We start from the raw sequence: 24,940 nt of genomic DNA, 5'->3' as shown, positions 1-24,940 counted from the left end.
CCCACAAATTTTACTTACATTAAAAATATTTTATGAAATTGTTGATATTAAATGTGAAGTAAAATTAAAATAAGATATATCATTATAAAAGAATGAACCTTTTAAAAACATTTTATAATAAATAAAATTTAATTGTTCATACTAAACTTGATAGAATTAAATAGTAATAGTAAGAGTAGAGGGTCTGGACTGTCTCCAGTCCTAGGATTATCCGATCCAATTCGGCCTATTGGGCTTACTTTTGGACCCCTTTTCGATAATCAAAACCGTTCACATTTTAGGATTTATTGAGTATGTTATTCCTGTAAAAAAATCACGTCGATTGGATAACGGATACTATATATTCGGATCACTTTTGTCTAGGAAAAAATAGACGGTCAAAAAATTAATGGTTCATAAAAAAATGATCTGAATACATAGGCCTTATTTGGTTTGACTTTAGGAGATAAGTTTTCAAAAAATATTTTGGAAAGAGAGTTTAGAAATTTTTGTAATTTGTTTGGTTGTATATTTTGAAAATAGTTTTGGAGTTTGGAAGTTTGAAATGATTTGATATTTTGTTGTAATTGAGTAAATGTATGTGAGAAAAAAAGTGATTGAAAATGAGAGAGGACAGAGAAAAAATGATTGATTGATGTGTAGGAGAGAGTGATTTTGAAAACTTTTTGAGAAAAATTACAAACCAAACAAAATTTTTAAAAATTTTCTCCAAAATCTTTTTCCTAAAGCCAAACCAAATAAGGTCATATTATCCATTATTCGATCGATGTAATTGTTTATAGAGATAATGTACTCAATAAATTTTAAAATGTGAACAGTTCAAATTATCAAAAAATGATCCAAAAATGAGCCCAATGAGCCCGACTACACCCTTCAGTCCAAATGGAGGCAAGCCCTAGCCAAGAGTAAAATAGAATTGGGCTTGGTTTGTGTCCAGTCCTTAATCGGACTGGACCGTGCTGTTGGGCCCGTGGAGGCCCACCACGGGTCCCATTTTGATAATCTGAACCGTTCAATGTGTAGAACTCGTCGAGTACTATAAGCTTATAAAAAATAACATTAATCGGATATCGGTAGCTATGTGATCAAATCAGTTTTGTATAAAAAAAATAGACAGTGAATAAATTAACGGTTAACAAAAATCTAATTTGATCACATAGCTACCGATATCCGATTAACGTGATTTTATACAGGCTTATAATACTCGACGAGTTCTACACATTAAACTGTTCAGATTATCAAAACAGAAGCCAACGCCAATAGAATTTATTATTAAAATCCTCTCTTCTGTGTATTTATTTGCTTTTGGCTCTCTCTCTCTCTCCCTCTATCCCTCATATTTAGGTCTCGTTTGACAACTTAATATTTTAATTTAAAAATTAAAAAATTATTTTTAAAAAATAAAAAATTAATAATTGATATCAAAAAGTCAAAAAAAAAATTGCTATTTTTTGTACATCTTTTCATAAAAATTAAAAAATTATTTCAAACATATTAATTTTTTTAAACTCATATTTTAATTAAAAAAAATTTAAAATTTATTAAAATAATCCATGCCTTATTCCTCATGTCGTCATCAACACTACTGGATCTTTTGAAAATAATGATAAGAAGTCAGTTTTTTAGCTTTTAAACTTTCTTTGCTAAAAAAGTCAATTTTTTTTTATCCAAAACAACCCAATTTTTTGCCAAAAAAAAACTATTAAAAAGTTAAAAAATTAATTTTTTTACCAACTTTCTAAAACATCACTACATTCGCATCTCATGCAAAGCAAAAAGCAAAAAGCCTATTATCGTCATTTCAATTCAATCATGATCCCGTGTAAAACACTGACACCAAATTCATGTGCTCTAGAAATTGATTGGAACTGTCAAACGACTTGACTGCTTAATTTCATTTAATCCTAAGGCTCCGCGTGTCAGACGATGGCGATGGTTACGTTTAAGCGTGCATGGTGCGGAGACCTGTGGTGACCCCACCTAAGACCGAGAGGTGTTTAGAGAGCCCAGAGAGAGACAGAGACAGAGACAGAGACCGACCGCTCTTAAATACATGACAGGGCTTCTTGTCAAGAATGCCAACGAGAAGCTCAGAAACACATACACATAACAGAGAAGAGAGAAGAAAAAGCTCTTCTCTCAAGTGCTTTCAGGCTAGGGGAGAGAGAGAGAGAGGTTCGCTTCAATCTTCATTCCTGGTACTTTTCTTCCCATATACTGCCCTTGTTTGATTATCAGGATTTTCATATATATATATATATAATGTTATTTTTATTGATTTGTTTCAGCCATTGAAATTAATCTTCATTGTGATTCTATGGATGGATCTGTGAACTAATGCCATGTTTTTCTCAAAAATACTCGTGATATTTTAGACTGTGTTTATTAGGGAATTTGATTAAGAGATTTAGAAAAAAAAGAAAATAAAATATACTTATATTATATTTTACGTGATTTTACGCATCGTTTTACCTTTTTAAATTCCTTTTCAAATCGCTAATGCTGTGTTTGATGGAGGGATTTGAGAAGGGATTTGGAAAGAGAAATAGAAAAGGTAGGTGAAATGTGAAAAAAATATACCTACATTTCACATAGTTTCACACACCTTTTCCCTTTCCCTTTTTAAATTCCTCTCCAAATCCCCCAACCAAACACAGCGTAACGGAACACACAGCTTTAATATTTCTGTTACAATGCCATTGATTTCAATTTTCAATGCATATTTGTGTATATGTCTCTTGTCTTAGATATCGGTATAGATAAGGATCTCTCTCTATAAATCGTTTGTGAAATTTCCATGCATCGCTTGTGGGTCCTTCAAATGATTGTTTGGTGGACCGGTTGTTTTTGGTTTACTGGAACAGTTTTTGCTTTTGTTTTTGCTTTTGCTTCCTCGCGCGGTTTTCTTTTTCTTTTTCTTTTTCTTTTTTTCCATTGAATTTTTTGTCTGGGTTATGTGGAATTTTGTTTTCCACAAATTAGTGTGAATTACCTTTTTCGGGTATTTTTCCTTCATTTTTTTTTTTTTAATGCCTGAAATGTTCTTCCCACTAAAATGTTGCTTTATGCAAACTATGTTGATGAAGAAAAGAAACATCACTTTCCAAAAAAAGAAACATCACTTTTCAAAAAAAAGAAAAACAGAAGAAGAAAGAAACACCATCAAATTTATTTTTTAAAAAATAAAATAAAAAATGCTTCCCAGCATTATAGTCATCACCGTGCGATTATCGTCATAATCGGAATTAGAATTAAGATTTTTTTTAATTTTTAATTTTTTTTTATTATAAGTAAACATAAGAATATTTGAATGGGCAATAAAGGTGGATGCTGTGCAAGATCAAATAAGGGAATTACATTCTACCCCCTGATTTGGCCTAAAAACATAACCACCATATGGTTTTGACAAAACTGCAGGGGTAATTCTATTTGCACATCTTATAAACACTCAGTACACGCCCCAAATACTGTTCGGATATAAATAACTGAATGAAATGTATATTTAAATAATTTATTTTTGTTCATAACTTTAAATCCGAACATTTAACATTTGCTCGAAAGTTTATATCAGAACACGTGTGTAGTGAGAGTTTTGTATGGTATACAAATAAAATTTTCCTAACTGCAAAGTCCAGAATTATTTTAATAGCTTTGGGGAAAAGTCTTAATTGCCCCCTTTTTCTTCTCTCAAAATTTCTTTTGTATGAATCACAATTTCTCTCTCATTCTCTCACTTTCTCTATCAAAACTAGACCCACCTGTGCTCTTTCCCTATCTTCTCACTTTCTCACTCAAACACTAGATGTGTGTAAAGGAAAATGTTTAGGACTCCTTTTGGGATGACCCCACACCCCAGAGTAATCATGGCCCTTAATGTATGTGTGGGTCCCACTCATATATGTGTGGGGTCCACGTCACAAGTGGTCTAGATTTATGGGGGTCTTTTGAGGGTCTTGTGGGGGTGGGAGTCTCAATCATTGCTCGTGTGTAAATTAAAAAATACAAAAAGTGATTTTACACATGAATTTTGGGCCTACTTTTGGGGTGCTTCTGTTTACACCATGAATTTAACTCATCACACCTCTCATTTTAAAAAAAATTTATTACAATATTACATCTTTGTAAAATTACCTTTACGGATTAAAAACATTTAAAAAATGTTATTAGAATTTATCTTTGCACCTCATCCTCTTTCTTACCTCTTTAAACCACCACTACTATTCTTCTCCACCAACCCACCACTCAGCCACCATCCCTTCTCCTCTCCAACATCCACTGCCACCCTCTCCCCTTTCTATCACTCTCTCCACCTTTCCGCAACTCTCAACACCTCCACCATAAGAACATTATAAAAAAATTGACAACAAACAACTAGAAAGAAAATATATATATATATATAGAAAAATTATAGTTAAAACATAGATTTGATAATTGTAAGCAAATTTAATACAAGATTTTGGTGTTTAAGATATGTTTTGGTGTGATTTTCTATCATTTTGATATATTTTGTGCTATTTGGAAAAAATAGAGATGAAACTCCATTCAACCCTGGTTCACCAAACAAAACTCGAACACGGAAAAAAAATAAAATCCCAAAAAAAATCATGTTCCACTCCACCACCACCCCAAACATCTCCTAGATCCTTCCTCAACTCGTTGTCATCCTCATTTGTAGTGGTGGAAGAACTGGACAAGAGAGAGGGAAGGAAAGAGAAGGAGGGTGAATGTAAAGAGGCGTGAAATTAAGGATGAAGATTATGTATATATTTTTTCAGCTAATGAAATAAGAAAGTCGGCACAAAGAGTTGTATTTGTAGTGTAAATAGAAGCTCCCCAACTTTTGGGAGACAAACTCTTGCCTATTCAACCCAGCACATAAACCCCAGAGTGTCATTGTAACTTATGGTTTGCCATCCATTTTGCACTTCAATCCAAACCACATGGGAGTTATGTATTCACTTTTGAACCTTTTGGGACAAACCACATGGGTATAGTGTAATTACCTCATATGAAAAAACTACACCAAGGCAACTTATAAATCATCCTTTACTCACAAGAAAATGAAATCGAAAAATAGGTCCAATGAGGGCTAAACACCTGACACCAACTCTACAAATTGTACAATAATTTTACTCTTTTAAGTTTAAGAAGGGGCTCCTTAACCTTTTCAAAAAATCTATGATATGTCTCACCCAAAATCAACTACATGACGCACATGGAAGCAAAATCCTAGCCATTCCCCAATGAAATTAACCAAGACATCATTTTGTTAATACATGCAACACCAATTGACCAAAAAAGGTGCCTATGAATCAAATTACCAAGAGTAAGAATGCCTATGAAACAGTCACAGGAGGTGGTGGCTATAGGTGGTTGTCGGAGGAGGTCACAGATGATGGTTACCCTGAGGTGGAGATGGTTGGATGTGGTGCAACAAGGAATGGAAACTTTTTTTTTTTTTTTCCTAAACAAATAAACAAACTTTTTTGTTACAAAAAATTTGATAGATTTTATATACTGATCACAAGTTTTTGAAAACGAAAATAGATACCAAATGAGTTTTTATTTAAAGTTTTCAAAATTTTCCTAAATATAAACCAAAAAAATAAAAAATAAAAAATTAGGTATTGAGTATTTACTTGTAAGTTTAGAATTTTTTGCAATAGATAGTTGCAACTCCGGAAAAGGGAATCTAAATTTTTTTATTTTTTTATTATTTTAAATGTAAACAAAAATTATTTTAAATATAAATGTTACCAAACATGCTTATATTTTGGCTTACATGCCATTTGTTGTTTTGCTTTTTTACTTTTGTCCTCTAGAGAGCGACAATTTTCAATTGAAGTATTTATTGTCAAATAACTTAGTTTGCTTAATTGGTTATTTTATATACTTAATTTGTGTAAATATTTAATTACTCAATTAATTCCTTAATTTCTTTATTGTATAATTGCTTTAATTCTTTTACTTATTTAATTTGAATTGACTTCATTTGAAATTGTTGATGTGGTACAAATAATCTTATGTAAAAATACAATGTTTAATTGGTTAACACTTGGTTGATAAAACTTTCCTTAATTTCTTTATTGTATAATTTCTTAAATTCTTTTAATTATTTAATTTGAATTTACTTCATTTGAAATTGTTGATGTGGTACAAATAATCTTATGTAAAAATACAATGTTTAATTGGTTAATACTTGGTAGATAACACACACACACAAAATTTGCCATATCTATAAAAAAAACTATGCAATATCTATACATATGCCTTGCCACTCGCCTATGCCCCGAGAGACTTTGGCAACTTGATGTGCCTCTCGCCTTAAATAGCACACTGCCCTGAGAGACCTTGTCATATCTATTCAAAACCAAAATGTCTATTTTTTTTTTTTTTTAATCTTTCGTGTACTACAATCACAACGTTAACTTCTTTTCTAGACAATTCTTATTTGCTCAATTACTCCTATAGTAGTGTTAGTATATTATTATATGTTAGTGTTTAGCTTTAATAATTAGTGTCCCCTTGCTTTATGCTTTCGGTGCCTCAATTGACATCCTATGTTGTCTTCTCCTCTCTATAAAGAGAGTGTACATCTCTTTGTAAAAATACACAGAAATACACAAAAATATAGAGTTATTCATTTGCTCTCTCTTCTCTCTTCTCTCTTCTCTCATATTCAATATACACAATTCTCTCTTTTTCTTTATACATAAAACTAACAAGTAGAATCCTGCATTTTCTTTTCAGTTTTTCATGGAAAAGGTACCCTATTTTGAACCTTAATTTAATGGAAATGATGTTTTCTTTTTCTGTATTGATGGGATTAATAAATGAATTTTGAATTTAGGTAGTTTGTTGCAATCTACCTTGTCCATCTCACATCCCGTTGGGGGTCTAATGATTCTTTTTCTTTCTTTAAAATTGTATAAGGAATCCCAGCTTTCTTTTTCCCTACAGATTTACCAAAAAATGAAAATAAAAATATAAATAAAAATATATATAAAATTGAACTGGTGAATCTTTCCTTTTCCTTTTTCTTCCTAAATTTGGGAGAAGGTTGAACCCAAAATTGTAATAAATTTGGAAGAAATTGAGCCCTCTGTAGAATGTGCTTTGTCCAAATAAGAATGGTAGAACAAAAAAGTAGAGAGAATGACTTTTGATTCACAACCTATTAAGTCTTGGCATTTGCTCAGCTGCCATGAACTTGTGTAATTTGAAGCAAGAAAAACTTTTGATTGATGGCTGTTAACTGTAAGTAAGATATGCCCTACATGACAAATATGTATTGGGTCAAGACTTATCATATGTAAGATTCCCTTCATGAATCTGCGAGTGGATTATATTGAGTTATTTGCAATTGATGGTGTTTTGGCCTCACCATATCTCCTGGCAATATTGACAGCCCCCTGATATTTTTAAACCTCATAACCTATATTCATCTGTTTTTGTGTGAAGCATCACACCTCCATATTGAGTGAGCCCATGGCTCTTCTTGCATAAAAAACCGGCAGATGTAGTTATGTCAGCAGCATCTAGATGTGTTAATGAAATGTGTTCTGAATCTCTTATATGGCCAAGCACTTGTTAGTTTACATGAGTTCAAAGTTGTGGTATTTCTAACACTGCAGAAAACTTATGTAGATGCAGATATCATTAATTCGATGTCTAATTGGATGTAGATGCTTTAAGTTGTTGTGGATTTTGTGTCTAATTGGGTCTTATTTTGCATTTTTGGACGAACAGAGGTTTAGTACAAAAAGCAAAACACATAATTGTTATTTGGAGATTACTGCTTGTACATCCTTAGGCTTATCATTTGGAATATCTTATTTAATTATTTTTCTTTTAAATTTGTTTCTTCTTTCAGTTAATTCGTAACTTCTTATTTTGATTGCCCTTTCTTTCAATTACAAGTAGATTTCTTCTAGAATCCATCAGCCCTGTTGGCTTGCCAATGTGCTATGTGAAAATGGATAAATTATGATTGCCCTTTCTAGTATGAAAAGGCAAATTGACTAATTAATTTTTCTTCGGCAATGAGTTTCTTGACTAACATCTTTTTACTACAGCAAAATCATAATCCACAATAGCTGTCGCATTTCCTGTTCCTTTTCATTTATATTTCAATCAAGTCATAACGAGCAAAGTATATTCAATCATCGCTTAAGTTATTCTTCTTCTGTGTTACTGGAAATTTTATCAACTAATTATGCATTTTCTCTATAAAATGCAATGTCATCTTTTGGCAGAGCATTGTGAGATTCTGCATTTATTATCATGTTGTAGGTCTATATATAAACATACTGTTTCACTTTGAAAATGATCTCTCACCTTTTTCAGATCACAACTGGCTGAACAACAATGGGTGCTGGTGGACGAATGCCTGTCCCAGCAACCAAACATGAACAGCAGATTACCCCCCACAGGGCCCCTCACTCAAAGCCACCATTCACTCTCGGTGAAATCAAGAAAGCCATCCCACCCCACTGCTTTGAACGTTCTCTCCTCCGCTCATTCTCCTACATTGTTTATGACTTCTCTCTCGTCTTTCTTTTCTACTACGTCACCACCTCTTACATCCACCTCCTTCCACAGCACTTCCGTTATCTTGTGTGGCCCATCTACTGGGCACTTCAAGGTTGTGTCCTCACTGGTGTGTGGGTCATTGCTCATGAATGTGGTCACCATGCATTCAGTGATTACCAATGGGTCGATGACACGGTTGGTCTCATCCTTCACTCCACCCTTTTAGTTCCCTACTTCTCATGGAAATACAGTCACCGCCGTCACCACTCCAACACCAGTTCCCTTGAGCATGATGAAGTTTTTGTCCCGAAACCCAAATCCAAACTCGCATGGTATTCCAAATACTTGAACAACCCAGTGGGTCGTGTTGTCACGCTTGTGATCACACTCACTCTTGGCTGGCCCTTGTACTTGGCCTTCAATGTATCAGGGAGACCTTATGATCGTTTTGCATGTCACTACGACCCATATGGCCCGATCTACAACAACCGGGAAAGGCTCCAGATTTACATCTCTGATGTTGGTATCATCACTATAGTTTATGTTCTCTGTCGCCTTGCTTTCGCAAAGGGGCTGGCTTGGCTTGTTTGTGTTTATGGGGTTCCGTTACTGATTGTGAACGGGTTCCTTGTCTTGATCACATTCCTGCAGCACACTCATCCTGCTCTGCCTCATTATGACTCATCGGAGTGGGACTGGCTGAGGGGAGCTCTGTCAACCATGGATAGGGATTATGGAGTGCTGAACAAGGTGTTCCATAATATCACAGATACTCATGTTGCTCACCACCTCTTCTCTACAATGCCACATTACCATGCAATGGAGGCCACAAAGGCGATTAAGCCTATTCTCGGTGAGTATTACCAGTTTGATGGTACTGCATTTTACAAGGCGATGTGGAGGGAGGCAAGAGAGTGTCTCTACGTGGAATCAGATGACGATACCACCACCAAAGGTGTATTTTGGTATAAAAACAAGTATTGATTCTGATGCAATGAGGATGATGAGGTGTGTGTAGTTAGTAGTTATGCTGCTATGTTAGGTAGGGAGTCTTAGTATGTATGTGTCTTTATCATCCAGTTAAACTGCAACCTCTTTTGGCTTTGGTATGTAATGAACACAGTCTTAATAGTGTATGATTGTGACTACGTATGCGTTTGGACGTTTGAGGAAATCTCTGTTTCCTTTCTCTCACGTTAGCTAGGGAGTTAGTATGTATGTGTCTTTATCTTCCAGTTAAACTGCAACCTCTTTTGGCTTTGGTATGTAATAAACTGCAACCTCAATCCAACGCAACATAAAAATTAATATTTTTGTCAAAATAATTTGAGTAGCGTTAGATATATCCTCTTTTTTCTTCAAATCAGTTTTTGTTTATTATTTGATATGACACATCGTCTAGTTGACATTAGTGAGGCTCCTGTGGGGTTTTTGATTCTTTGAATTAGCAATTTTTCCTTTGAGCAATGGTAGAGAGCCTAAATTCTGTGGCTCAAATGTGGCTCAAATGGCCAAAACGACGTCGTTTTGAGTACAAAACAACATCAAAATGGCCAAAACGACGTCGTTTTGGCCATTTGAGCCACATTTGAGCCACAGAATTAGGGCCCCCAAACATTTTTCTTTTCCTTTTTAAAAGGTTTTGTTTTGGTTATAACTTTAGAAAATGTCAATTTTTAGGCTAAGTTTGAGATGTTCAAAAAAAGTCAAAAAGTCTCTCTACCACATCATTTCAAATCCAATCCATATTTCATCAAAAGTTAAAAAGTACACTTATTTAGAACATCTTAAACAACTCCTTAGTTCTAGTCTGTTTAGAAATGGTTTTTCAAACATTTTAGTATTCAAATTTTGCATTAATTTTCCGAGTGATGATTGAGACCCCCTCCAATCACCACCCCCACCACCTTCACACACACGTGGCGGGTGGTGATTGGAGGAGAAGGAAAAAAAAAGAAAAGAAAAAGAAAAATGGACCAATCATAGAAAGAGAGGGTCAAGGGGGTGAGTAAAAAAGGGGGTCCAAGTCATTATTCATTTCGTAATTCAAATTCTGAGTTCTTTTATGGGTCTTTATATTTACACTATTGTTTTATTTCATTAATTATTAAAAGAAAACTGAAATTTGAAAAGATTCCTTTTACATCCTCAGTAATACCAAACATATCTTCATCCCTAATTTTACATTTTTATTTTTACGCCCCCTATTCTCTTTTTTTTTTTTTTTTTTTTGATTTATCATGATGGCGAGCTAGGGAATGGAAGGAGTTGAGATGGTATTGATGTGGAAGATAATTTTATTTTTATTTTTTTTACTTATTATTATTTTTTTATTCATTTGAACTTTGTTTAATCAATCAAGGTTTGATAGAATAGACCTGCCAAGCGAATCAAAATTGGCAAAAATGGTCACATTCGGCCTTAGTCTAAACAACCTTAAGGTGTTTGGAAATTAAAGGCTGAAATACCCTTGGTTTGTTCAACGAGTCAAAGTTGAATTAAATTTCAACTTTATTTTTTTTTAATTATACAAAATTACATCAAAATGATATAAAATCACACCGAAATATCTCTAAACATTAAAATCTTTTATACCTTCTATTTATAGTTTTTATATATACGTTTCAATTATAAATATTTTACTTCTTGTTATAAGAAATTGAGAGAGATTGAGAGAGCAAATATTAGCTCTATGTTTTTGATGTATATTGCAACCAAATGGAACCTCCATTATATAGGAGATGTTTTACAAGACAAAATGATGAACAAAGGAAATATACAAATGAAAAGCCACCGAAAGATAGCTGAAAGCAAAAGGAAAAGAAGGCGTCTATCTGTGCTAGGCTAGCAACAACTATCTATACAGATATTTAATATAATCTATTAAATATACTATCTACTATTAGCAGCTGTAGATCTATACAGATTAATATAGTATTAACTTATAACATATTATAGGCATAGTATTAACATCCCCCCTCAAACTCAAGGAGGACAAACATCAACCAACTTGAGTTTGGAGACAAGGTCAACGAAGCGGCTAGGAGAATGAGCTTTGGTGAAGATATCAGCAGGTTGATCAACAGAAGAGATCGGATGGAGATGGACAGTACCATGAGTAACGTGTTGCCGAATAAAATGGCAGTCAATCTCAATGTGCTTGGTGCGATCATGAAAAATATCATTGTGAGCAATTTGAAGAGCACTGTGATTGTCACAAAAGAGGGCAGTAGCGCCAGAGGGAGTAACACCCATGTCAGCAAGAAGCCAACGAAGCCAGAGAAGCTCCTGAGTAGTATCAGCAAGGGCACGGTATTCGGCTTCGGTACTAGAACGAGCAGTAAGAGATTGTTTCTTACTGCGCCAAGAAATAAGAGAATCACCCAGAAAAAAGCAAAACCCAGTAGTAGAGCGGCGGTCAGCAGGATCGCCAGCCCAATCAGCATCAGAGAAAGCACGAAGCTGGAGAGAGGAGCGGGCGGAATAATGAAGACCATGAAACATGGTGCCTTTGAGATAGAGAATGATACGAATTAATGCAGCATAATGTGTGGTACGAGGAGCCGACATAAACTGGCTGACAATATGGACGGCATAGGCAATATCAGGACGAGTAACAGTGAGATAGACAAGACTGCCAACCAGCTAACGATATAGAGTAGCATCAGAGAGAAGAGTGCCATCAAGAGGTGTAAGACGACTCTGAGGCTCCAGGGGAGTTGAGGCAGTCTTGCAATCGGTAAGACCAGCACGGGTGAGAAGATCAGATGTGTACTTAGCCTGAGAGAGAAAAGAACCCATGGAATCATGAAAGATTTCAAGACCCAAGAAATAGCTGAGAGGACCAAGGTCTTTCATCTCGAAATGATGGCTAAGAAATTGTTTAAGATGAAGAATACCATTGACATCATCACCGGTGATAATCATATCATCCACATAAAGAAGAAGCAAGGTGGTCCCTTGAGCAGTTTTGCGGATAAAAAGTGCAGTATCATAAGAGCTGGAGGTGAAACCACAGTCATGAATAGTAGAGCTGAACTTGGCAAACCAAGCGCGGGGAGCTTGTTTAAGACCATATAAAGCACGTTGAAGTTTGCAGACTTTATGAGGTGGATAAGTAGACCCAGGGGGAGGTTGCATGTAGACCTCCTCAAGAAGAACACCATTAAGAAAGGCATTTTTCACATCCATTTGATAAAGATCCCAGTGTCGGGTAGTAGCAACTGCAATGAGGCTGCGAACAGAGGTGAGACGAGCAACAGGAGCAAAGGTCTCCTCATAGTCAATACCATATTCTTGATTGAAGCCTTTAGCAACAAGGCGAGCTTTATAGCGCTCAATAGAGCCATCAGAACAGGTTTTGATTTTGTATACCCATTTACAGCCAATGACAGTCTTGCCAGGAGGAAGATCAACAATGTCCCAAGTGTGAGTTTTGTCTAAAGCCTGTAATTCATCAGTCATAGCTTGCTGCCAAAGAGGATTAGAGCGAGCCTCCCGATAGGAGGTGGGTTCATAAGTAGAAAAAGCAGTAGAACCAACAATAAAGTCACGAAGACGAGTAGAAGGTTGGATTACCCGGTGTGGTCGAGCAGGAGGAGGAGGAGCCAGAGGAAGAGACTCAACAGGGGGTGAGCAGTCCGAGGGAGCAAGATCAGGACCATCAGAGCTGGCAGGTGCTTGAGAAAGACCAGTAGGCAAGGCAGTCTCAAGAGAGTCAGGCATGGGCAGTGGAGGAAGCTCATCAGAAAACAGATCTGCAGAAAGGTTAGTAAAACACAGAGAGGGTGAGGGAACGGATAAACGGAATTGAGAGAGGGAGGAAAACATTGTGTGTTCCCAAAAGACCACATGACGAGAGATACGGAGACGCTGGGAGAGAGGATCCCAACAGCGATACCCTTTATGTTCAATACCATACCCCAAGAAGCAACAAAGGCGAGAACGAGGTTCAAGTTTGGTACGTTCATGAGGTTGAAGAAGAACAAAACAGGCAGAGCCAAAAACCCTAAGGGTGTCGTAAGGGGGACGGGTGCCATGTAAACGCTCATATGGAGGGTGATTATGAATGACCGGTGTAGGGATACAATTGATAGTGTAAGCAGCAGTGAGAGCGGCTTCACCCCAAAAATTTTCTGGACAAGAGGAAGAGAGAAGGAGGGCTCGAGTAGTGTCAAGTAGATGCCGATGTTTTCGTTCAGCACGGCCATTTTGTTGGGACGTACCTGGACAGGAACGATGAGGTTGAGTACCATGACTCCTAAGGAAGGAAAGAAAGTCAAAATCTTTATATTCCATGGCATTGTCGGAGCGAAAAATCTTGATAGTTTTAGAAAATTGGGTTTTAACCATTGCAGCAAAATTGTAATAAAGTTGTTTGAGTTCAGAGCGATTTTTCATAAGAAACAACCATGTAAAATGAGAAAAATCATCTATAAAAACAACAAAATAACGTGCGCCTCCCATAGTAGGAGTAGGAGAGGGTCCCCAAATATCAGAATGAATGAGATCAAAGGGCGCAAGAGAAACAGAATCACTTTTATTAAATGACAAAGCAGGTTGTTTTGCAAGTTGACAGGACACACAATTGAAAGCATCAGAACTTACAGTACCCAAATGACCACTAGAAATTAAAGACTTCAAACGACCAACAGAAAGATGGCCCAAACGATAGTGCCAAAGCTGAAAATGAGATAAAGGAGGAGCAGTGGTAGCAGTGGTAGGAGCAGTGATTTGAGAGGAATCCGGAACATGAAGATGGATAAGTTCGTAGAGACGTCCTTGCTTACGGCCTATCCCAAGAGTTTGCCTGGTCCGAGGGTCCTGCACCAAACAACCAGTATGGGAAAAGGTAACAGTTAGACCATGCTCACATAATTGGCTAATGGAGATAAGATTTAAAGTGAGAGCAGGCATAAGATATACATGGGATAAAGATAAGTGAGAGGTGGAAACAAACCCAACATGACTTACAGACAGAAGAGACCCATCAGCAGTATGGATAGAAGGAACATGAGGAGTCGAAGAGAGAGGAGTAAAAATAGTAGGATCAAAGGTCATGTAATTACAACAAGCGGAGTCAAAGTACCAGGAAGTGTTACCTGCAGTGGTAGACAAAGCAGTAGATGGAGGAGTACCGGAATGCTGCCAAAAATGTTGAAACATGGCTTCAACATCTGTATGAGAGAAGACCGGAGTGGAAGGATCTACAGGGACAGAAGAAGGTGAATCTTCGGAGGCGGCAGCAGCAGTGCGTGGAGCAGGCATGTTTTTAAATGGAGTCCCAGAACGGTGAGAGTTGCTGCGGGAAAAATTCCCGGTGGAAGGACCATGGCGAGAGGCACGGGTAGGATTGCGGAAGCAATCTTGTTGGAGATGACCGGGGCCAGTCTTGTTGCAAAATTGACAAAGACGAACGGGACAATGAACCAGAAGATGAGTCGATGGAAGATTGCGGTTGTGACAATAGTTGCAGGTAGTGGACCGCTGTGGTGAAGGAGAACTCCGAATCTAGGGAGTAGCAAGAACAGAGTCCACAGGGTGTGGATGGAGAGTACCAAACCTGGTTTCCTCGGACAGGAGTTCAGAAACGGCTTGCTCAAGAATGGGTAAAGGAGTGCGATATAGGAGAGATGCGCGGACGGGCTCAAAACGAGGAGTGAGAGCCATGAGAAACTGAACCAAGCGCTGTTGGTCACGGTAGGTAGTAAACAAGGCAGCATCCTCAGTATGAGGCCATGGAGGCTTAGAAAGAGCGAGTTGATCCCAAACATAATACATTTGGGAGAGGAAATCATTAATGGTCTGAGTGTTTTCTTGGCGCATACGGTGAAGATGACTTAGAAGCTGATATTGGTGAGCAAGATCGGTAGTCTGATAGCGTTCTTGCAAAAAATCCCAGATGGCCTTGGCTGGAGAGGAAGCAGACTCAAGTTGGAACCTACCAAACTGAAGGCTGATGGATGTAATAGAAGTATTGCGAAGCCAGGTGATGATCTGATAGTTTTTACTATCCCAATCTTCTAGTCGGTCGATATATTTGGCAGCGGAGTCCGTGGCAGCGGAGTCCGTGGCAGCGGATTCCGTGGTTGCTGGGACTGGTTTGCACACATCCCCAGTAATAATACGCCAAAGTTTCTTGCCTTTGAGGAAGCCAGACATGGCTTGTGCCCAAAGGACATAATTAGTCCCGTCAAGAATAACGGAAATAGGGTGATTAGAGGAATTCGGGCGATCCATGAGGGAAAAATAGCACAATGGAGGTAGAATCTGAAAAAACCGAGGTTACCAGTGAATTCAGAAGGCCGAAATTAGTGGGAAAAGGAGTGAAACGACCCAAAATATGACCACAGAGGCACAGAAATGAGAGGCAAAGGGCGCGGCGCACGTTAGCAAGAAAGGGCACGGCGCACGTTAGCAAAACAGGCCAGACAGTGCACGGTAGCAGAGATGGCTGACGTGTGCTGACGTCAGAAACACGCGGCGCACGTTAGCAAGGTAGTGCGCGGTGCACGTTAGCACGGGACAGTGTGGAGGACGCGTGGAGCGCGTGTGAGGCGGAAGGCGGAGGCAGGCGACGCGCCGTTCACAGAAATGGCGCGTGAGAGCGCGTGTAACGTCGTATTGGGCTGAAATTGGTGGCGTTGGAATCGTCCGGAGGAGACGAAGGCTCTGGTGTGGTGAAAACTGTATTTCAGAGATGGACGAAAAAGGGATACAGATGAAATGCAATCTGCAGAAAAAATATGTTGGAAGAAGAGGCTAGGCAGAAAACCTGTGCTCTGATACCATATAAGAAATTGAGAGAGATTGAGAGAGCAAATATTAGCTCTATGTTTTTGATGTATATTGCAACCAAATGGAACCTCCATTATATAGGAGATGTTTTACAAGACAAAATGATGAACAAAGGAAATATACAAATGAAAGGCCACCCGAAGATAGCTGAAAGCAAAAGGAAAAGAAAGCGTCTATCTGTGCTAGGCTAGCAACAACTATCTATACAGATATTTAATATAATCTATTAAATATACTATCTACTATTAGCAGCTGTAGATCTATACAGATTAATATAGTATTAACTTATAACATATTATAGGTATAGTATTAACACTTGTTATTTCTTTTTCTTTTTTTTATGTTTTTTATGTTGGGTGTTGGAGAGGGGTTAAAAGAAGGGAGAGAGAGCTGCAACGATTGGTGAAGAACAAAGTGTGGTGGCTAGGCGACGACGGCTAATAAAGAGACATTCTCTCCTAATTCTAGCATAAGTGATAACTTTAGGATGTGAATCTTCATTGTCCTTGTTTGTTCGTTTTCTTATGTGTGTTGTGTCATTTATGTTTTTTTTAAACATCACAATTTCCTAATAGAAGGATAATTAACAAATTCTTGTTGTGTACATGCATCAATATCGACATAAATATTAAGAATATTATGATCCATAGTAATGTAAGTAAAATAATATATATGAACTAATAATTAATTAAAATAATGAGTAAACAATAACAACTAATATATGTTAAGAAATAATTAATGTAAAAAATATGTAACTAATAAATATTAATTCAAATAATTAATATTATCGACTGGTAAATGTGATATAAAAATTAGTTGCTTCTGATAAATGCTTCTTATTGCACAATTGCAATTGACAATTAAGAATGAGAGTTCAAAATTAATTGAGAGAATTGATAGTTGAGAGAGAATGAGAATTTGAGAGAGAGATTTATTTGTGAGAAATATAATGAGAGAGGTGATATTTATAGGAGTTGGGAGAGGGAGGGCTTAATCTATAAAAAAATAAAAAATAAAAAAATTTAGCCATTATGGAATTACTGGCCAAATGATCGTTTGATTTTTTTTTTTTTTCCAATTTGTTACTGTTGCACAGTGCAGAGAGTCGTTGGGTGGGAAGGCCGGGCCTACAGGGTGCAAAACTTTTTAGGCCGGGTTAGTGGGAGTAAAATGTTTTGGGCCAAGTCAGGTCGAGCCACGGGATAGGCTCAAAAACACAGCCCAAGGTCCCGAGCTGGGTTCAAGCCCAGGCCTGGACAAGCCAAACAGGGGCCTAACCCACCTGGGTTGTGGGCAATTTCGGGTAGGCCACGAGCTCGTGGCCAAATTTACACCCCTAGTAAGTAGGGTCGTGCAAGGCATGGGTGAGTTGCCCATTTTTTTTGTGGCAAGGTTACAAGTTTTGTGGTTGATTTTGGTTTTTGGTTTTTTTTTTTCACCTTCACTACATTATCTCTCTACCATCACCACCTTCATCACTATTATCATTGTTGTCACTGTAATTACAATATAAAAATTAAAAATTACTGTTTCAAAATAATAAATTCTAAAGTTGATCTTATATTCAACACTTGATTTTTTAACAACCAACTTTTCAATTTAATAAATTTATCATTTAGTTTTTAGTATTTAATTTTTAACATTCAGCTTTTATATTTCAATTTTATATGTTGTTTGGTCTTATTTGTGAATTTTTATTTTGTCAAAAATTCAACCATACTAGAGTTAAAAACGAAATTATTTGACACATAGAAAAACAAATTTAAAAAAGGAAATGTTACATTGAACACTAAGGAGTTTTTAAGTGTGTTGTATTTGAGTGTTACATTATTACGTTTGAGAAAAGTACACTAAGGAATGTTACGTTATTACGTTTGAGAAAAATACACTAAGGAATTTTTTAGTGTATTATACTGAATTGTTAAGTTTAGAAAAAATATACTAAGGAGTTTTTTTAAAATGTTGCGTTGTTATGTTTGTGAAAAGTACACTAAAGAGTTTTTTAATGTATTACATTGAAGTGTTAGGTTTGGAAAAAAAAAACACACTAATGATGTGTTTGGTTGGAAGATTTGAGGAGAGATTTGGAAATGGAAATGGAAATAGAAAGAGTAGATAAAATGTAAATAAAATATACCTATATTTCACCTAGTTTCACACATCTTTTCCCTTTCTCTTTTCAAATTCGTTCTCAAATCCCCAATCAAACAAAGCGTAAGGAGTTTTTTTTGGAATGTTACATTTAGTAATTTCAACATCATAAGAAAATCTACAATTGACCCTCAACACATAACATACGCATTTATACGTCGCCCTTTATGTAATTCACACTAGAATGAGACCTTTAGGTCTATAAGAAAAAATGAAAGACTGAATAGTTCATAAGATCACTATTTAGGATTTATTGGTGCTTCACCCAACAATAAAATTGCTCATTTGACTTTGTTCAGTAAACATAAAAAAGTTAAATGAACTAAATTTGAACAAATTTTAAAACTTGTAAAAATTGTCAAACCAAACTTGAATAGTTAAAATGTTGGTAAAAGTTACGATTAAAACATTTTTTTGTGGATATGTATTTTTAAGAGTTTTAGTTATGAGTCCGGATTCTCTAAAGTAATTTTGGATTTTTTTTAAATGACTGGTATTTATTCATACAAAAAATAAAAAATACAATAGTCAAAAGTTGCAAGTATAACGACGATATAAATAATCACTCTAACATCCCTTTTAAAAAATAAAAATAAAAACTCACAAGAATCTCTCATTTTGGACTATTAGCCTAATTACAATGAATCTAAATTTCTTACATAATTTTCAAAAGTTCACCACCCAAATTAATTCACCACCCATACTAAAGGGCAAAATAGAAAATTTTAAAAGAAGCTAAGGACAAAATAGGCAACAAAAGACGAGCCTTCTCAACCAAAGCTATTCTCAGATGAGTGATTCTACTTACACCACTCTTTATCTCTTTACACACTTCATATGAGCTTTTTTTTTTTTTTCCAATTTTACCCATGTGTGAAATTACCTTTAAAGACAAGCATTAAAATTAAATATATTTTATTATCTCCTTACACCCCTTAATCTTCAATCCCTACTCATCTTCTTCCTTTCTCAATTTTTCTTCTCTCTTATACATTTCTTTTCAAAAAGTGAGAATCATAATGTTTTGATCATAAAAGAAAGTAATGGATGAAGAAACAGTGATCAAGAACCATCAAAAAAGTGAAATGGTGAGTTTTTTTATTTGTTTGGTAGGTTTTTGTTTCGTTTTTTTGGATTGTTCTTCGACTTTTGTACAGTGTTTTGAAATTGAACAAAATAAAATAGTCAAACATCATATTGCCAAACAAAAAATATATGTTTGGTAACCAACTGCCGAATAAAAGATACATTTCTGGTAACCCAAGGCCAAAATTTGTTAATTTGTTTAACTACTCATTACCGTGTATTTCTAGTTTCATTTTTTTATATTGTTTATTTTTTTTGCTTGAAAGGATTATGCGTCTACTCATTGCAACAATGCAAATATTAGTGAACTCCAATCATAATTTCATTATAAACGAGATTTGTTAAGTTTTTTTATGAATACAATTTTTTCTTATTTTTAATTTGTATTGAGTTTTATTAATAATTTGATGTATAAATGTATTTATTATCTTTAGATTTTTAGTAGTCGACAAGCGTTAATTAAATAGGCTTCTGACATTGGGAAGAAGACTGAATTTGTCATTGTTATAAAGACATCAGATGCGGGAGATAATGGCAGAAAACAAAGACTTGCACTTGAGCTGCATTCGAATGTAGTGCACTACATGCAACTATTTGGTTCACAAGAAAGGGTTAATGACCTTACCTCTATCTTATCCTACTTCGAATTTGGCCCAGAATCTAATCATTGGATGACTATTCCCAACATAGGCCATTTGATAGCATCATACTACTGAGTCGTTCTTTATCATTTATCCATGTAACAGTGTTTGACGTTTCTACCACTTGGATCAACACCAATTGCAACACCTGATCGAAGAGATATCTGCATAGGATTTGTAAATGGAAACCATTTCGTGCAAGTATAAACTACTGAGCCTACTTAGATCATTACCATGTCTTATTTTGTAATTCTACTTATTGATGTCTTTGTTATAGGTTTATCTACAACCTGGTCATCCAGTACGTCCGATAGCAAATAATTGGATTCATTTTCATCACCCGCATGCTAATGGATGGGAGAAATCATACATCAATTCTGTGCGCTTGTCAAGCCTAATGTAGTAATTACCAAAACTATCGATATAGACAAATTGTGATACCATGTTTGATTGATGGATGCAAACAATGACAGTTTTTATAGATGCTTTTATGGATGTTCGTACACTTGATGTTTTTATAAATATTTTTATGGATATTTTTTATGTATGATTTTATGGATGCGTGTTTGATTTATGGATGTTTTTTATAGATGCTTGAAGGAAAAAGTAAATCTTTCAACGTACAACAACACCTAACTAGACAAATCTATTATAGTTTGGCAATATGACACTAGAGTAATTTAATTTGTATAGCAACGTATCACCAAACATGCAGTTCACAAGTGGCCCCGAATTAATTTCTTGTTATCATCAAATCGAACGGCAACATATTCTTGGGAAAAAAAAAAGTTTGTCTAGTAACATGGCACTGGATTAATTCAAATTTATTAGCATTGTATTACCAAATAGGCCCAACACAAATTTAAAAATCATTGTTTGAAAGAAAAATGACTCTGTAAATGTATAGCAACAAAATGCTGGAGAAATCTATTTTTGACCGGAGGAATGTAAATTGTTTAGCACTATGTGACCGAACAAGCACTTCGCTATGGGCTCCACTCACTGTCTTCCTTGCGTTTTTCTCTTTCCCCTTGTTGCGTCTTTCTCTATTCCCTTATTTTCCCTCCAAAAACTATTGGTGTAAAGAGATGAAAGGGTTTTGAAGAGTTTTACTTTAGGATTAGTTTTGGTAATATAATAGGTGTAATGAGAATCACATTTTTTTTTTTTAGTGGTGTAATAAGATAGAGGGTGTAAAGAGGTAATGTAGTGGTGTATGTAGAATCACTCTTCTTAGATATATAGATATGAAGAGCATATTAACTAACACCTCAGATTACTGTAATAGAATCTCTGACAATATTATAATAAGTTACCAACATGTCAAATGACTAATAAATAGGAGAAGATTACATGGATAAGAAAGAAGTAAAGAAAACGAAAATTTTCATAATCTACTCTTGCTTTGGTGTGAAAGTCATTGCTCCTCTTTCACAGAATACACCCATCCTGCCAAACCACATCTTCCGTAAGTAGCCACATCTTTTTCAATGGCACAAAATTATTATTGGGTTAGTATGGGGTTGAAGTTCAATTCTTTGTCCCACAATTTCTCTGTCCTTTTGTCCCAATGCATACCAATTGCGCAACCGTGTCTCGAGATTTTCGTAAAAGTGAATCGGAAGATGGAGATAAAAATTTTGAAACAAAGAATCCGGTGATGATAAACTTGAGCAGAATAGTGCTCTCGAGACATTTAATTCATTGCTCATAGAGATGAAGTCATTAATTCGTGTAATATAATACAAAACTAAGAGCATTTAATATGGATGACCATATCACATCTGTTTCTTACTTTTTGTGCATTGCTGGAGAGATTCACTCTTATCAAGCATTAATTGCCCCTTTTGAAGAGACTCAATAGTTTGCTTTAGCACAGCAATTACAAGGCTTAATGGACCACTCAAAACCTCTATATAAATCTGTTTGCAACACCACAACTCAACACAATTCATCATCCTCTTGCATTACCCAGGTTTCTTTCTTTCTCCTTCAACCCATTTGAATTTCTTTTAGCCATGGCAATGCAGAAGTTGCTACATTCTGATGAATACCTCAGCGATGCCGATATCAGACACATTTTGATGGAAGATACTGATTTTGGTGGTTCCAACAATGGGTTGATTAGAAATCAAATGGTTGCTAATAATAAGCCCACCATTCAACCTTTGAGCTACCAACAGAACCATCATCCAATGCCCATTTCAGGCCAACTTGGTCTGAACCAGACAGTGACTCATCAAAAAACCATATGTCCATCAAACAGGGTTAGCACCAGCAGCAGGGTGACTGGCATTCATCTGATGCAAGCCCCACCGATGCTTTTTCATGGTGATTTCCAAGTCACCGAGGTTGTTAGAGATCATGTCATTACGACAATCTCAACCAGAGAGCATGTTTCTATTTCAAACCATCCCTTTGCTTTCCCAAACCAAAACCAATCCATATCCATTTTTAAAAACGTCAACCCTGCTTTTGTCATCAATCAAGTGCATCATCAAACTCCAATGGGAGTTCTAACACATGGTGGTGTTGCTGCTTCACCATTTCATGTGCCCTTTCCTGAATCAAATGTCCAAGTGATCCTCCCTAATGAAACCAGTCAGTTGAAACCTCCAACCTTTTACAGATGTGTCAAATGTGGTGAAGTGTTTATCACAACCCAATGTTATGCAGCTCATGTGATGGCTCATTACCAATCTGAAAAAGCAGCTGAAAGGTTGAAAAAACGGACATCTAAATACAAGGACAGCCTTCAAGGAGTGGCTTCTGTTCCCGGTCAGTCCCTTAAGATGACAGGCATAGGCCACAACCATGGAGTTTCTTTTAAAGGACAAAGAGGCAGGAAGCCAAAGATGGTTGTCAAAACTGAGGCTGCCGTGAAGAAAGTACCAACTGATGTTCCAATGGCTATGATGAAAGAACCAACTAATGTTCCAATGGCTGTGAAGAAAGAATCAACTGATGTTCCAATGGCTGTGAAGAAAGAATCAACTGATGTCCCAATGGCTGTGAAACACAGTGTGGTGATTGAGGAAGAACCTAACTAGGTCTGTTTGTTTTAGGATGTGGGAAGTACCTTAAAAAGCTGTGTCTTTTTCTTTTTCCTTTTTTTTTTTATTTTTATGTTTTTATTGGGAGAAGGTTAAAATCTGTGCCTGTTTTATCATGTGTTATTAAAATGTACTTCCTTTTCTTTTCTTTTCTTTTCTTTTTTTTTTTATCTCTCTGCTTGTGTTCTTAGCTTGTGAGATTGAATAAATCATCTAAATATCATGGTGTTGTATGCAGGTAAGGCTAGTGTTTAACTCAATGACCGTTAAAACCGTTACATATCATAAATAACGAACTAACAAAAAAATAGCAGGAAAAGGAGATAATCATTAATCTTGCGCATTAATATCTTGAAACTACAAAATGTTTTTGTACTTTTTGTATGATGCATGCCCCTCAATTTACAGCTTCAAATATCGTTATACTCAGTTGGGACTGTTATTATCATAACAGAAATAACAGACACGACATGCCGACAAATGTATAGCTTTTTGATGTATGTAGTAAAGGTCAGATCTAAAATACCATTATGAATAGCTAGATTCAACGATTCAGGCTAAAGCAAAATGCGCCAATGTAAACAACAGAGGGATAACGGTGATTGGATTATAGTTCTCTGACTTCTATTTAACATCATTATGCTTTACGCTTTACTCTCTTATGCATTAAATGAGATATCTCTAAGTACATTTGTGCTTGATACGTTTAAGACTGTCACCATATTTTGTTAATAACAGCAACAGATCTATTGGTGCTTCCTCAATAATTTCCTAGGTAAATGTCAACATTATTCCAAAATCAACTAGATTTAAATCAAAACATAGATATTAGCAAGATATGAGACGACAAATAAGCAAAGTTCAAAGGTGCTAGTATTTTATACATGCGATGCAGGCTTACCAACATTACCAAAAAAAAGACCATTAAAGTAAAACCCAGCATATGGTTAACCTAGAAAAGATTTTTCTGAACACTAAACACATGTAGCGCATTCTTACATTAAAACTTTTAGAGCTGTCCATGAGACAGATTTGGTGTTATCCTTTTTCTGATTTGATCTTTAATTCTAGCTTGAAACAATATTGAAAATGCCTCTATTCAAGTTCTTCAAAGGCACAAAATTCTGACAATTTTTGGATATCATAGTTTTAGTTGGGCTTGTACTGAATCTAAATTTCATGGGGTTGATTGTGATCTTGGCCTATCCAAAGCTGAAAAGCATTTCTAAAGTAGTCTGTCTGTTACAGCTTTTTAAAGATATGTAGAATTATTTGAGAAGCAGAAGCAAATTTCACAAGAAACAGTGACCCTACCTTTGTCTTTTGTTGACTAAATATAGATTTACATGCTTCATTGTCTTAATATTTGTAAATTGTAATATTCTTCTATCGATTGGAAAAAAAAAAAAAAAAAAAAAAAAAAAATTACAATATGAACCATCAAAATTTGCCTTATTTGCACCTTAGAAATATAATTTGCTAATAGCAGCTCCACTGAAAGTCTGAAGGAACAAATATGATTTTTTTAGTATATCACAGAACAAGAATTTTCAATACCAAAGAGGCTTCTTCATGGCATCCAAAACTACTATATCCTAGGAAGCATTTCTTACAGCTATTGAAATCTCAAGGTCGGTTCATGTAAATAAACTAACTCAAATCAATTCTTCAAAATATGTA

At 35.7% G+C, this 24,940-nt stretch overlaps 1 protein-coding gene across 1 annotated transcript; it reads left to right on the top strand.

Moving 5' to 3' along the window:
- Positions 1-2,040: 2,040 nt before the first annotated feature.
- Positions 2,041-9,706, top strand: LOC145806744 (delta(12)-fatty-acid desaturase FAD2-like). Its single transcript, XM_082904532.1, has 2 exons — positions 2,041-2,198; positions 8,347-9,706. Exon 2 carries the CDS (start codon positions 8,368-8,370, stop codon positions 9,514-9,516), a length of 1,149 nt encoding a protein of 382 aa, XP_082760658.1. The 5' UTR covers positions 2,041-2,198; positions 8,347-8,367; the 3' UTR covers positions 9,517-9,706.
- Positions 9,707-24,940: the final 15,234 nt, after the last annotated feature.

Source organism: Camellia sinensis, chromosome 14, assembly GCF_055761805.1.
Source record: "Camellia sinensis isolate YWXY chromosome 14, ASM5576180v1, whole genome shotgun sequence".
NCBI lineage: Eukaryota > Viridiplantae > Streptophyta > Magnoliopsida > Ericales > Theaceae > Camellia > Camellia sinensis.
The sequence above is the reverse complement of the archived record's forward strand: the minus strand, read 5'-3'. Positions and strand labels throughout refer to the sequence as shown.